General features: G+C 45.2%; 1 protein-coding gene across 1 annotated transcript in view; it reads left to right on the top strand.

Moving 5' to 3' along the window:
- Positions 1-9,691: 9,691 nt before the first annotated feature.
- LOC136863594 (dendritic arbor reduction protein 1-like) overlaps positions 9,692-14,960 on the top strand; it is a 144,310-nt gene continuing 139,041 nt past the window's right edge. Inside the window, exon 1 of the mRNA XM_068226008.1 lies at positions 9,692-9,814. Coding sequence (XP_068082109.1) covers positions 9,692-9,814 — 123 coding nt within the window. The remainder of the gene's footprint in view (positions 9,815-14,960) is intronic.

Consider the following 14,960-nt stretch of genomic DNA (forward strand, 5'->3'; position numbering starts at 1 on the left):
TGTTGTTTTCATGGCGATTTTAAGCATTCCTACAGTTTAATGTATTTAAGGTTCATTTTAATTTACACGTTGGCATAGGAAAATGAGTACAACGAAAATTGTTCTGATGGACTGCACATCCATATGTGGCTGGGAGGCGCGACCAGTCTTAAGGAAGAAAATGAATAGGAACTGCATTGGGAGATACGAGGTGTTAGAAGTAAGGCATCGATTTGTTAGGGGCGTCGATCTAGAAAGATATTTTACCCCTTACTACTGGGTTACTCGAAAACAATGTATTTTGGAATCCAGAGAGAGATTATCACAGATAATCTGTCCCATTTCTTCATTGTCTAGTAAAAATTTTACATTAAGTCACCGGTCCGGTACGCAGTGGACAAAGTCGATGTCTGACTTCAAGATGCTGGGCTCAGTCTTAGTCCCGGGGTATTTGAAGGTGCTCAAACATGTCAGTCTCGTGTTGGTAGATTTATTAATAAGTTAGACAACTCATGAGGGACACAAGTCTGGCATCTTGCCGTCTTCCGAAAACGTGAAAATAGTTAGTGGAACCTAACAAATAGCATTATACTATTAATTGTGGAGGCCATCGAATTTTTTTCTTCGACTCGGTGATAATAGGCATTCGAGGCCTGGGATTTTAACACACACACTTTCCCCCGCCCCACAAGTTAGTTCGTTACCATGATGACATTACATTACTTCCAAGTCAATGATGTTCGTCGTTGGTGGACTTGTCAACGAAAATCTAAATTAAAGTCTCCATCACTCTCACGATAAAAATGTATCAGTCATAAAAGGATTGGCAATCGGATCTTCTGCGTGTATCGTTATATATATACTGTTCATGTAGAACTAATACTTCTGGAGATTTGTGAAAAATGTAATAATCGCAAATATCTTCGTTATCATTCCTCGTACGGTATAATAATTTCGTGCGGCTATTTCCAGCCCGGTGCAGCCCTTGTAAGGCAGATCCTCCGATGAGGCAGGGCGGCATCTGCCATGTGTAGGTAACTGCGTGTTATTGTGGTGGAGGATAGTGTTATATGTGGTGTTTGAGGTGCAGGGATGTTGGGGAGAGCACAAACACCCAGACCCCGAGACAATGCAATTAACCAATGAAGGTTAAAATCCCCGACCCGTCGGGAAACCGAACCCGGGATCCTCTGAACCGAAGGCCAGTACGCTGACTATTCAGCCAACGAGTCGGACCTTCGTATGGTAAACAGGCATAACACACATAAAAGGCTAGAAATTATACTCTGCACAAATTTGGATACAGCAGACATTAAGGGAGAAATGTGGCATTTTCTGTTTATTCACCTTGATGATAACTCACCAGCCCCTTCAGTACCCTTAGTTTTCAGGATGTGTATGATCCATAGGAAAGGCAGAATAGTAACTCCCCAGCTCTCTCTGGAAAAATTCAGAGGGGCTACACCAGTCAGTGAGCTGACTTCCCCGGACTGCGCGTCATGGAGACATCCACTCACTATCCGCCGTGGGACAGACAATACATTCGAGTAACTTTTCCATTGCGATAAAAATGTCTTATTCCTGGAAGATCAGAATTTACTGTTCCTCCTCTTCGTCACCAAGCTTTAGTAGGATTAGCATACGAACGGTAGGACGCCGTAAATAAGTAAAAGAATGCAATATCGTGAGCACTTCCATAATTATTCGTTGTAGAATCAAACTGTACGTGAAAAGGAGCGGAAATTTTATTTCCTTAAACTTTTGTTATGTAGCATTTATTGATAGGACTGATATTAATTTAGATACTCGAGAATTTGTGTTTTAAAATATGCTTTACAACGCACCGACACAAACAGGTCTTATGGTGACTATGGGATAGGAAAGAGTCTAGCGAATGTAACTCACGCGCCCCACCTACTCATATCCTTAGGTATTAGATGGGCATCAAGTAACGTCATTTTATTTTTATTATTTCAGTTTTCTCATTGGCACTGTTCTTACTACTAATTAAAATTGAATTTAGGTACCAATAAATTAATGCATTTTAAAATTTCTCCGTTAAGAAGCATTCATTCCAATTTTCTTGTATTTACCACAGATATCGAAGCGTACGAATGACTGAGCATCTGACTGATTCAACCCCTATTAATTGATTCACTGATTATTCGGTATTAGGAGAAAGGTGAAGCTATACTGCTACCGGCCCTAAATAGCAGGACCGCTCAGTGAGTCTCATTTGAAATTATGTTGTAGTTAGAAGCTATTACATGCCGTCAGTATTCATGAATGTTAGTAATCTCATAATAACGTTTTGCATATATTTCCTCGGACAACAAACATACTAAACTCTAAACAATCATTTGAAAATAATCATTCTTCTTTTACCGGAAATGACACGCTACTTTCTGCAATATTTTTACGTTTCCATAGAAAAGAAGGTCTACTTCACTAGTGACTCTTGAAACATTTTACTGTCTACAGCACATAAGGGTCAGAAGAACGGCGTTTATTCTTTAAAACATAAATACAGAGCACTCGTCAGGCCAACGATCTGGAGCAAGCGATCTGTCTCATTCCCTATATTTCTTTCGCGCCTTGTTTCTTTCCTTTCTTTCGTGTAACCCTGAACGACTGGTGAGTTCCTACTTTTTCCTCCTTTTGCTCGCCTTACGAGACTGCTTCTGCTTGTAAATAGCTGATTAAAGCAAGGCAAGGTTAACTTCTGCTCTGCCCTGTGGCTCTTCGGGGCAAATTCCACCCTCAGTTTGTCTTAAACCTGCTATAGAACGATTGCTTCCGATAGCCCACTCCGCTACTGACTTCTCCTTTGTAGCTAGACTTCTCGTGTTCAGCTCTCCGTGTACAATTAAGTTGTTATTCGCTGGAACTTTAAAGACTGAATCCTGCATAATAAGCTTTGTAATCTGCGATATCTGAGACTTTGGGCTATAGAACCTGAAAGATTCTACAGAAGAGTGAAAGTAATAATAGGACTGAAAACGAAAATCTACAGCCTGTTTGCAGCCATTCGACCGGGTAGGGAATGGAGTGAATGAAGGAAGCCGCCATCTAGCGGCGAGGATAAGAACTATGCGAAGCCTGTCGCGCTCCTCGGAGGCAATGGTTAATGATTGACAGATTCAAATGAATGAACTGATATTGGAAGTTGTTGCTGGAATGAAATGTGACAGGGAAAACCGGGCTACCCGGATAAGAACTGTCCCTCCTCCACTCTGCCCAGCAAAAATCTCACATGGAGCGACCGGGATTTGAACCATAGAACACAGCCTTGAGACGCCGGCACGCTGCTGCCTGAGTCACGGAAGTTCGCTTATAATAGGAGTAGACACTGAAAATCTATGTAGCTCAATATTGAACCAATAGTTCTTCGTTGTTGCGGGAACAATGCCGCTTATCTGACAATGCTCTTCCTGCTCATTATTTTCCTTAAGACTGGTCACGCTTCCCAGCCATGTATGGATATGCAGTCCATCAGAACAATTTTCGCTGTCTTCATCTTCCTATGCCTGTGTGTAAAGGAAAATGAATCTTACCGATCCGTGCTTTAGAAAATTATGTTTCCATGTCGTTCATCTTCTTCTTCTTTATTTGATTACCCTCCAGTGTCGGTTTTTGCCTCGGACTCAGCCAGGGATCTCACCTCTACCGCCTCAAGGGCAGTGTCCTGGAGCTTCAGACTCTGGGTCGGGAATACAATTGGGGAGGATGAACAGTACCTCGCCCAGGCGGCCTCACCTGCTATACTGAACAGGGGCCTTACGGGGGAATGGGAAGATTGGAAGGGATAGACGAGGAGGAGGGAAGGGAGCGGCTGTCGCCGTAAGTTAGGTACCATCCCGGCATTTGCCTGGAGGAGAAGTGGGAAACCACGGAAAACCACTTCCAGGACGGCTGAGGTGGGAATGGAACCCACCTCTACTCAGTTGACCTCCAGAGGCTGAGTGAACCCCGTTCCAGCCCTCGTACCACTCTTCAAATTTTGTGGCAGAGCCGGGAATCGAACCCGGGCCTCCGGGGGTAGCAGGTAATCACACCAACCACTACACCAGAGGGGTGGACATTTACACATTCGTACAGTATTTAAGGTTCATTTTCCTTTACACATTAACATAAGGACACGAATACAATATTATTATTCTTATGGACAGCATATCCATATGTGGCTAAGAGGAGCGACCAGTCTTAACCCTATACTGCATGCATTATTTTTCGTTTTCGTTTGATGAAGAAAATTTCAAGTTTTAATATTCAACTTACGTTCACGTTCAGTGTTTCAGATATACCAGCAAATCTTAACTGGGGCTAATAGCTTAACACTCGTATGTGATGTGGTTTGCCATAATAGGGTATATATACGATTTCCACGATTGTACGCTAAGCTTGACGACATGGCACCCACAGCCATTCGTTTGGATACTCTAGTACCGCTATCCAGCCGCTTGGAGCGCTTCACCGGACTGCCTGCCAGCGCGAGCCCCGGCTCGCTCGCCGCCAGCTACACCGAGGGTCGACCGGCAACGGCCGCCATCTTGGAATTTACAGCGCGGTCCGATCTTCTGGATACCGTCCTGGAGCCACCATTCTGCGGTCCCGCATATTCACACCAGTCACCCAGCGCAAGCCAACGACACCAGAATCAGCTGGCAGCCTGCCTGCCACTGTGCGGGCAAACGCAAATTGTCGGGTTGTCCCGCCTAACCAGCACAGCAGCCCAGTAGCCTAAATTCAGAAAGAGCAACTCCAAAAGAGCAAAATATGTCTTACGGCTACTTGGTCTACCTTCCGCTGGTCTGGGTGGCATACCTAACGTCCACCGCGGGATTACCGCCACCTGGCTGGTAGTTAGGTGTCACTTCAGCGCCAGGCGGCGGCCCCAGGCCCCCCATAATTTTTCAAGTCGATTAGCGGCCAACATATCTTGCATACGTAGCTGGGTTCGTTAGCCGGTCCCACTGTGAGACTCGCCGAAACCTAACGGTGTCAACATAACCTTGTCTCACAGTGGTAAGCCGCTGCGCGGTTCCTTGTGTCCACGCTCAGGCGTGTTTGACACCCCCCCCCCCTTACAACCACTGTTATTTTTACCAATTGGGATATGGCTGTAATATTGCGCAGGTATTCGTGAGGTTCCGCCCCACACCTTTCATACACGCCTCCTGACCTCGGCAGGAGTCACACCTTTATGTTTTCTACTAAATTGTACTCAAAATGACCAAAGTTGGTCCGAAAGTTTCGGTTAACGTTTCAATTAAGGGTAAGCCCGGGCCAGAAATGAGGGCCACAACTCGCCATACGATAAATGAGAGCAGGTCATCAGCGACCCCTTCTCCCTCTAGTGCAGCGATGACATCATCAATCCGGCAAAACCGCCGCACCTCGCCGGCCAACTCAAACCCCGAACGCGACAGCCCCGAGAGCCCTGATGCCTCGCCGAATCCACCTACTGACCCACCAAGTGAAGACGCCGGCTTCATACTAGTGGAAAATAAGAAGAAGAACGACGGTACGAGCTCCCCACCTCCTACCCCTATCAAGCTCACGACTACCCGTGAACCAATCACTACCAGAAACAGATTTTCCCTGTTTAACTCCCCCTCAATAGACACTCCTTCCTACACTAACCTGAAAGTCCGCAAACCCGCCTCCGCCATCTCTGCCACCTCTGCCACTCCCAAGTCCACTGCCAACCCATTAATGTCAAGCGTCACTGCTCAACCCTCAACCTCAGCCACTCCTGCCATCCCCGGGGGCTCGTCCCCTGCCACGGCAGCTGCTGCCCAGCCTCAGCCTAGGCGCATCGACATTCCGCCTGTCTACATCAGGAATGTGAAAGATGTGAACAACCTCATCACTCTTCTACGAGAGAATGAGATAGATTATAGGATGAAAGTTCTTCACGACGGGGTGCGAGTTGACACGCGCACTAGAGAGGACTACCTGCTACTGACGGAACTAGTAAAACACTACCAAGCTGAGTTCCACACTCGTCCTCTCCTGGAGAAACGTTTCAGGAAGGTAGTTATTAGAGGGCTGCACTCCACCAACGTGACAGAGGATATCAAGGCCGAACTAACAGAGCTAGGCTACGTGATATCTTCTGTAGTTCAACTGACGTCCTACAGAACTAAACAGAAAATGCCGCTGTTCCTCGTCACGTACGACGGAACCAACGCGCAGGAGAACTCCATATTTGAAAACAAGCATATCCAAGGTATAGCTGTAAAGATGGAACGTTTCCGGGGAACCCAAGGCCCCGTTCAGTGTTTCAGATGTCAGCGGTTCGGTCATGGCACGTCAGGTTGCCACTGTTTAATCAGATGTGTGATCTGTGGCCAAAACCACCGGACAGGAGAATGCCCCGGGAAAGACGACAGGGAACAGCGGCCGACCTGCGCCAATTGCGGCGAGTCGCACACAGCCAACTTCAGAGGCTGTAGTGTGTACCGCCGCATTATAAAATCAAGCTACCAACGTCTTCCTGGCAACAAGAGACGAGAAGCGGCACCTATTGACCCACAGCGACAGGCCTGGAGAAGGGATGACGTCACCTACTCACAGAGCATGGGATCGAACCCCGCACCCAGCTCCTCTACCTCCACTGCAATATTCTCCACCACAGAATTCTCCTCCCTCCCCTCTACCTCTACCGCCACCCCCTCCCCCTCCCCGTCTGAGGGGGGTTTCATAGACATCCTTAAACTCCTATCTGACCCTACAATCAAGCCACTCTTCTCCCTCCTACACTCCACTCTTCTTCGACTCAAAGCCGCGACTTCCAAGTCAGAACAAATGGAAGTCATAATGAGTGCAGCCCTCCAATGGTTCAGCAATGGCCCGTAGACTGAACACGAGACCCCAGCAGTTAAGGATCCTTTATTGGAATGCGGACTCGATCCTTGGAAAAATGACTGAATTAAGTCAGATTGCCAAGGAGATGTGTTTAGATCTCATCCTCATCGGGGAAACTAAACTCAAACCTGTAAACCGGATCTTCCTTCCAGACTATTCTCTCTACCGTAACGATCGCCCCGGTGATCGTGACGGTCGGGGAACAGCTATCTTCATTAAAAATAACTTAGTTCATACCCGCATACCCACCCCAGCCGACCTTCGTACCCTAGAAGCCACCCTCGTTGAGGTTGAGACCAGTAAAGGACCCCTAACCGTTGCCTCGTGTTACCTACCGCCCAATGTAGAGTTTTTCCCGGCCGACCTCGACTCAGTAATTAATGGACGTCCTAGAACCATCCTACCTGGGGACTTCAATGCGAAGAATCCTAGATGGAAGAGCCGGGTTCTTAACGACCGTGGGAAGAAGCTTGCCAGCTACTTGGACAGACATCAGTTACTCTCCCACCCACCCGATAAACCCACCCACTACCATTACTCCGGCCTACGTCCTGACACAATAGACTTCGCTATCTCCCGTAACCTCAATATGTACCCTAACCTCTATACCCAAGACCCACTAGACTCCGATCATTGCCCCGTCCTACTCACCCTAGACGCCACGCCCCTTTCCGACCCCCCCCCCCCCCCTCATCCCACTACATAGAAGGAAAATTGACTGGCAGCTTTTCCGCACCACACTCTCAGAGAACATCACAGGCAATCCCAGCATTCGCTCTTCGGAAGACATAGACGTCCAAGCTGAACTAATTGCTACAGCTATTAGGAATGCAGCTGAAACTTCCTCCGTGGGACCGAAGACCAGACCCCCGCTACGGCGCCCGCTCCCCTCTGCAGTACTCCAGCTTCTGAAGCTCAAGAATAGAGTTAGGAAGCTGTGGCACGTCACCAGGGACCCCAATATGAAGATCTTATGGAACAGACATCGGCGAAACATTAGAGTACTAATGGAACACCACCGCCGAGCTGCATTCCAGTCGAGGTTGGCCGAGTTAAGCTCTACGGATGGCTCCATTTATCGTATGGCACGTAAATTTACAGGTGAAAGGACAGGCATACCCCCACTGCACGGACAACGTGGAGTGGCCCACTCAGACAAAGACAAGGCAGTGGCATTCGCAGACACGTTCGAATCTACGTGTTCTCCGAATGAGGAGCCAGCAGACGAAGACTTTATAGATGAGGTCGAGGACAGCCTCCTCGAACATGACGATAATGACCTTCCTAGGGACTTCAAATTTGTTTCAACCAGAGAGGTGGTACGTCACATCCAGCGCCTGAAAAACAGAAAAACCCCCGGCCTGGATGGGATTTCATCTACCTTCCTTAAGAATCTCCCTAAGAAGGCCATTACTTTTCTGACTAAACTTTTCAACGCAATATTTCGCTTCGCTCACTTCCCAGCCTGCTGGAAAGTGGCTAAGGTTATAATGCTGAGAAAAGCAACAGCTAACCCGACGTTCCCACAGAACTACAGACCTATCAGCCTGCTCTCAGTTATCTCCAAACTGTTTGAGGCTATTCTCCTCTCCCGCCTACAGACTGTAATAGACGACCTCAATATAGAACCGAACGAGCAGTTCGGCTTTAGGAAAGGCCACTGCACCACCCACCAACTACTACGACTGACTGAGGACATTACGAAAAACTTTAACGACAACAGGTACACAGGAGTCTGTTTTCTTGACGTCGCTAGGGCATTCGACAAGGTCTGGCATGACGGACTAGTATACAAGCTAAGAACCCTTGGTTTCCCTGGGTATCTCACAGCATTAGTCGCAAGTTACCTCAGCGACCGTAGCTTCCAAATCTCCGTAAACAAGGAGCTATCGACAGCACGCCCCATCACAGCCGGAGTACCGCAGGGTGGGGTAATTTCCCCGGTGCTTTTCAAAATCTATACCTCCGACATGCCAAAACCTGCGAATGTCAATCTATATTTATATGCTGACGATACAGCTCTGTCCGCGGTCTCATGGCAGGCCCCGAGAGTCGAACACCACCTTCAGACAGCGCTGATCACTATCGAGCCCTGGCTCGAGAAGTGGCGCATCAAAATGAATGTAGGCAAATGTCAGGCTACGCTCTTCACGAAGAGACGCGGCAGACTGGCGGGTGGTCTGAACTTCTTTGGTGAGGTTATCAGATGGTCCGACAGCGCCAAGTACCTGGGGGTCACCCTAGACCGCGGACTGACCTACCGTCAGCATGTAACTAACATTTCAGGCTCCGCCCATGCAAGGGTATCAAAATTATTCCCTCTGATCTATGCTGAAAACAGCCTCACACCACAAAACAGGCTCGTCCTGTACACGACGATGGTTAGGCCGCTACTCGAGTATGCCTGTCCTATATGAGGCGTGGCCGCCGATTGCCACCTGAGTAGGCTGCAGTCCGTTCAGAACCGGGCCCTGCGGCTTATTACGGGTTGCGATCGGTATACACGTATCACCCACTTCCACGACCTGTGTCAGATAGACACTGTTAGGGTGAGAGTGATAAACCTAGCTAAGACAATTTACAGGAGGGCCCCACTAAGTGGTAACCCTCTTATTCACAATCTAGGCTCCTATGATACTCGCGGCCTCAAACACAAGAGACCGCTGGTACTCGTAACGTAAACTTCTCCGCGCACCTAGCGCATTTTACTTTCTCCTCTACGTGCCTAGCGCCACTACTGTACAACTCACTACGTAACACAGCGCTCACGCGCCCGGCCATACTCTGGCCAAAGATTGTCTAGATTCTCACCCTAACCCCATTCACCAGCAATGTTACAGCCATGGGATCAAATATTAATGACATAGCGCTCAAGACCGGTATCGGTCGACGGGCATCGAACATGGGGATGGCATGGCACGCTAAGCTTTCAACATTGGCCATGGGTACGTATTGCAAAGTGCAAGTATACTTGCACGACCGTAGGTCGGTAATGTCTTTGAGGTTGAGCCAGAGGTACTCCTGAAGCCTGTGGTAATGTGATGGGGAGGGCCCATGTAAAATAAACGGTGGTTGGTACGCGTGGACGTTGACGGGTTGGATGGAGTACCTTTGGTTGTAGGGCTGTTTTGTCATATCGATGGCTTACTTCTAAAACCTCGTATGTCCCAATGCTCTTTCTACCCATTATATTCCCTAAGACTGGTCACGCCTCCCAGCCACACATTTATATGCTGTTCATCAAAATGATTTTCGTTGTGTTCATTTTCCTTTGCTGACGTAAAAGGAAAATAGACCTTATCATACCGTATTGTAGGGATGTTGTTTGCAAGCGAATTTACGCACTCGGACAGTATAATGTATTTAAGGTTCATTTTCCTTTACATATTACCATAGGAAAATGAACACAACGAAAATTGTTCTGATGGGCTGCTGGAAGGCGTGATCTGTCTTAAGGGATATAATGTGTAGGCAGAACATTGAGGCAGTGCAGTGCGATATCCTTCACGAGAAAAATGCAAGTTAATGTATTCAATTATAATGTAGGGAATCAAGAAGTGAAGCGTGTTAATAAAATTAACGATCTTGGTATTATTTTTAGTAATCAAAATGGACTGTCTTTCAATGAGCATGTGTTAAATATCGTTAACAAGGCATTTAAAACGTTAGGCTTCCTCAAAAGAAATTGCAAGAGTTTTAAATCTGTTGTCCCATTGAAAACCCTGTATTTTTCGCTTATACGATCTAGTCTAGAGTACTGCTCTGAAGTGTGGATCCCCTCACAGCAATACTTAGTTAATGCCTTAGAGCGAGTACAGATCAGATTCTCAAAATGGATTAGTAAAAAGTGTTTGGGTATCAAGCTGCCATCGACAGAGTATGATTTGTTTTGTACAAATATGTGTATTGAGTCGCTTAGGACTAGGCGCAGGTATGTCAACGCACGTCTCATACACAAATGTATCGGTAATTTCCTTGACTGTCCCAATTTACTCCAGTTGCTACCAATTCATGTTCCTTCCCGCAATACCCGACAGGCTGTCACCTTTCACTTACCCAGGTGCAGAACGGAATCACACAGGAACTCTTGGTTTATGCAGGCCCTAAGATCCCTGAACGAAATTAGCGGGATAGTGGATATATTTCACTCGTCAGCTAGTGAAATTCGCAGACATCTTATGGACACTTCATAGACAGAGTGTTCCTTGTATCTTGTTCTGCCCATTTAGTAACTGAAAGTTATACTTCCTTCCTTCGGTCATTTCAAAACATGTCTTTTATCCTTCGTAATGTGTTTTGTAAATATGTATATATTATATATTGCTTATTTATATTTAGTGGTAGTAGTAAGTTCTGTTAATATTGTTATTATTTGAATGTATTATATCATCTGTAATTGGAGAATCAATAACTCTGTTGATGATAAATAAACAAATCAAATCAAATCAAATCAAATCATATGTTATGTAAAAAACAAGGCAGCACTGGTATATGTGTTTGATTGACTGTACAGTTGAAGCTGTGCCATGCAACTACCTTTGTGTACAATGTGCAGGTGAAAATTTGTATGTTGCGTAACGGCAACAGTATGCAGTAGAGGGAATGGATACGAAGAGCATTGTCAGATATGGTGTACTGTTTCCTCTGCGACGTTTTGCTCTCTGGTATCCTCTCGGCAGTCAGGACGCACGGTTATGAAACGTGGTCCGTTAAAAAGATTTGACGACATTAAGTATGGTTCTGAAGTGAACTCAGAATTTGGGATCATCATATCCTCTTTCGTCACCCCTTGACCGAGACATCTCTGTCCTGCAACGTGCTTCATCGAACAAATCCATTCCTTTTAACTAGCTGAAGACAAATCTTGGTAAACGCGTTATAGTCTGCAATAAGGAAACGAGATAAGGCATTCGCATTCGGGTACAGAACACAATTAGGCCCGTTTTATACCAACAAACACAGTCCAAAGGAGTAATTTTAAGGTTACATCGTCGCTCCTATGCCAACACCACGAATGTGACAATACTCTTCCAATTCACTATATCCGTTAGGACTGGTCACCCTCTCAGCCACATATTGATATACAGTCCATCAGAACAATTTTCGTTGAGTTTGAGTTCATTTTCCTATGCACGTGTGTAAAGGAAAATGAACATTAGTGTACCGTACTGTAGGAATGTATGTTTGCATGACATATTTTCCTACTCCTAGAGTATGATGTATTTTAGGTTGACAAGGACAATCATCGTTAAGAGACTTGTTCACAAAAATCCACCATTCCTAAAGAAAGCGAAGTCACCAATGAAACTAAAATGACTGAGATTTATAAACATATAAAATACTTATGTGTTTTTAAGTCTTTCCATACATATACTGGTGTCGTGGGAAAACATGTATAAGAAACAAAATAAAATTCCTTTCCGAATTTGATTGTAGCGTAACTGCTATGGAGAGGGTTTAGCAGTACCTCCGGTCAAACTTCGAGATGTGTAGAGAGTAGGTGATTTCTTTACCGCCAGCAAGGAATACTACCTGGTCCATTCGCCTCAAATTGATGTCCAGGCTGCCAGATATGTTGAAGACGATTATGACAGAGGTAGTGGAGTAGATATCGTCACTGCACCGGCAAAACCTCATATCCCACAATGCTCTTCCTATCCACTATTCTCCTTAAGACTGGTCACGCCTCCCAGCCACATATGGATATGCAGTCCATCAGAACTAATTTCGTTGTGTTTCTTTCCCTATGCTGACGGATAAACGACAATGAACATTAAATGCATTATGCTGTAGGACTGCGTAAATACGTTATTCAAATATACATTCCTACAGCGCTGTACAGTAAAGTTCAATTTCGTTTACACACTGGCATACAAAAATGAACACAACGAAAATTGTTCTGATGAACTGCATATCCACATGTGGCTGGGAGACGCGACCAGTTCTAAGGAGAATGATGGATAGGAAGGGTACTCTGGGATACGATGTTTTGCGTGTGCAACTACGATATGGTCAGTGAGTAGTGAAATGTTAAAAATAACTGTGATAATTCTTCTAGCGGAATAGGCGTCATGATTTAAGAAGTCCCACATAAAACTTCAGGTATTTGTTGATCATTCATTTTGTATTATGTGGATACTGACTTATTTAAATCAACTGGCCTACATTTCTCAGTTTCATGATTTACCTTTCTGGCAGTTATTCGCAAAAGCTGCCATACTGTTTCAGGACTTGGCTCTAAACTCCGTCTTCTCTAACAAGTAATAGTGAGTCGTGGGGACTAGTAGAAACATAACAACATTCACTAAGACACAACGGAAATTCCAAGACGTGGAGAAATATTTTGTTGAATACCGAACCTTTTTCGCTTCCCCAAATTGTTTGTTATTCAAACTGCGGCTATACTTGTAAAAAGGGTCTCATTTCTACCATCGAAGTCGAGTGGTTAAGTCCAATTAATGAACTATTTCCCCTTGCTCCAGCACTCTCCCGTCTTTACATCGCGCTCGCCAGAGCTAAGACTTTTGTTCGTTTTTTTAAACAAATTGGTATTATGCACATTTCTGTACACACATACATGCATACACATTTTTCTATAGAGTCTTCTGCGTTTACCGTTCAGTCTGCGATCTTAAGTGAATCAACTACGTGAATCCAATTGCTACTGTCTATGACCTCTTGTACTTCAGGTCATCTTGCCTCAAAGTAATGAATCACCATGTTTAATCATCATCAGTTTCACCTCCTCTGCTTCTCCTAGTTTCTGTAAATAGTTCTCCTTCATTCCGTATTATCCTACATTATCTTCGTATTACCGTACCATAGAATTTGTTTCACATACACAACTCTATACAATGCGTTCATTTCTTAAAGTAATTTTTCTCCTCCCATTACGAATATTCTCATGTCAGTTTCCCAGCCTCTTACTAGGATTAATTATTCTATATCTGCTAGCTCGAGCACATCCTCAATCCAATCAGCCTTTCCTACCATACAACAGGACTTTTTTCAGGTTGCTTTAGGTCGCACCGACACAGCATTATGGCAACGGTGGGATAGAAAAGGGCTAGGAGTAGGAAGGAAGCGGCCGTGGCCTTAATTTAGTTACAGCCTCAGCGTTTGCCTGATGCTAAAATGGGAAACCACGGATAATCATCTTCTGGGCTGCCGACAGTGGGGTTCGAACTCACTATCAATCGAATTTAAGCTCACAGCTGCGCACCCCTAATCGCATGGCCTACTCGCTTGGTCCGTGCGATAGAGTCGGCATATAAACAAAGCAAAGCAAGATCATTTCGACTGCAAACTGACCTCCTTCTTATAAAATACACTGATGGCAACAGTGAATTCACTGAATTAGATTTGCTGCTCTTGGATTCGACATCTCTCAAAGCACTGAAAATGAATGAAAATGCACATTGTAAGTTCGCTGCTTGAAATGGTAAAGCTGTTTCTATTCCACCGGACTGAGTGGCTCAGACGGTTGAGGAGCTGGCTTTTGTCCCCAACGTGGTAGATTCAGTCCTGGCTCACTCTAATGGTAATTGAAGGTGCTTAAATACGTCAGTCTCGCGTCGGTAGATTTATAGCAATTAAAATAACTCCTGCGGGACTAAATTCTGGCATCGTCGCGTCTCCGAAAACCCTAAATCGATGGCTTACTTCTAAAACCTCGTATGTCCCAATGCTCTTCCTATACATTACATTCCATAAGACAGGTCACGACTCCCAGCCACATGTGGATATTCAGCCCATCAGAGCAATTTTCGTTGTGTTCGTTTTCCTATGTTTGTATTTAAAGGAAAATGGACCTTAAATGCATTATACTGTCGCTTGCAAACAATATCCCTACAATACGGTATGATAAGGTCTATTTTCCTTTACACACTAGCAAAGGAAAATGAAGACAACGAAAATTATTCTGATGGACTGCATATAAATGAATGGCTGGGTGACGTGACCATTATTAAGAATATAATGGGTAGGAAGTGCAATGGGACATACGAGGTTTTAGATGTAAGCCATCGAAGTAGTTAGTGTGGCAGTAAACACAATCACATTATTATCTCTGTTTCAATTTCAAATTCCGTACCAGGCATTCGATCCTCGCA

Source organism: Anabrus simplex, chromosome 2, assembly GCF_040414725.1.
Source record: "Anabrus simplex isolate iqAnaSimp1 chromosome 2, ASM4041472v1, whole genome shotgun sequence".
In the NCBI taxonomy this organism is placed as follows: Eukaryota; Metazoa; Arthropoda; class Insecta; order Orthoptera; family Tettigoniidae; genus Anabrus; species Anabrus simplex.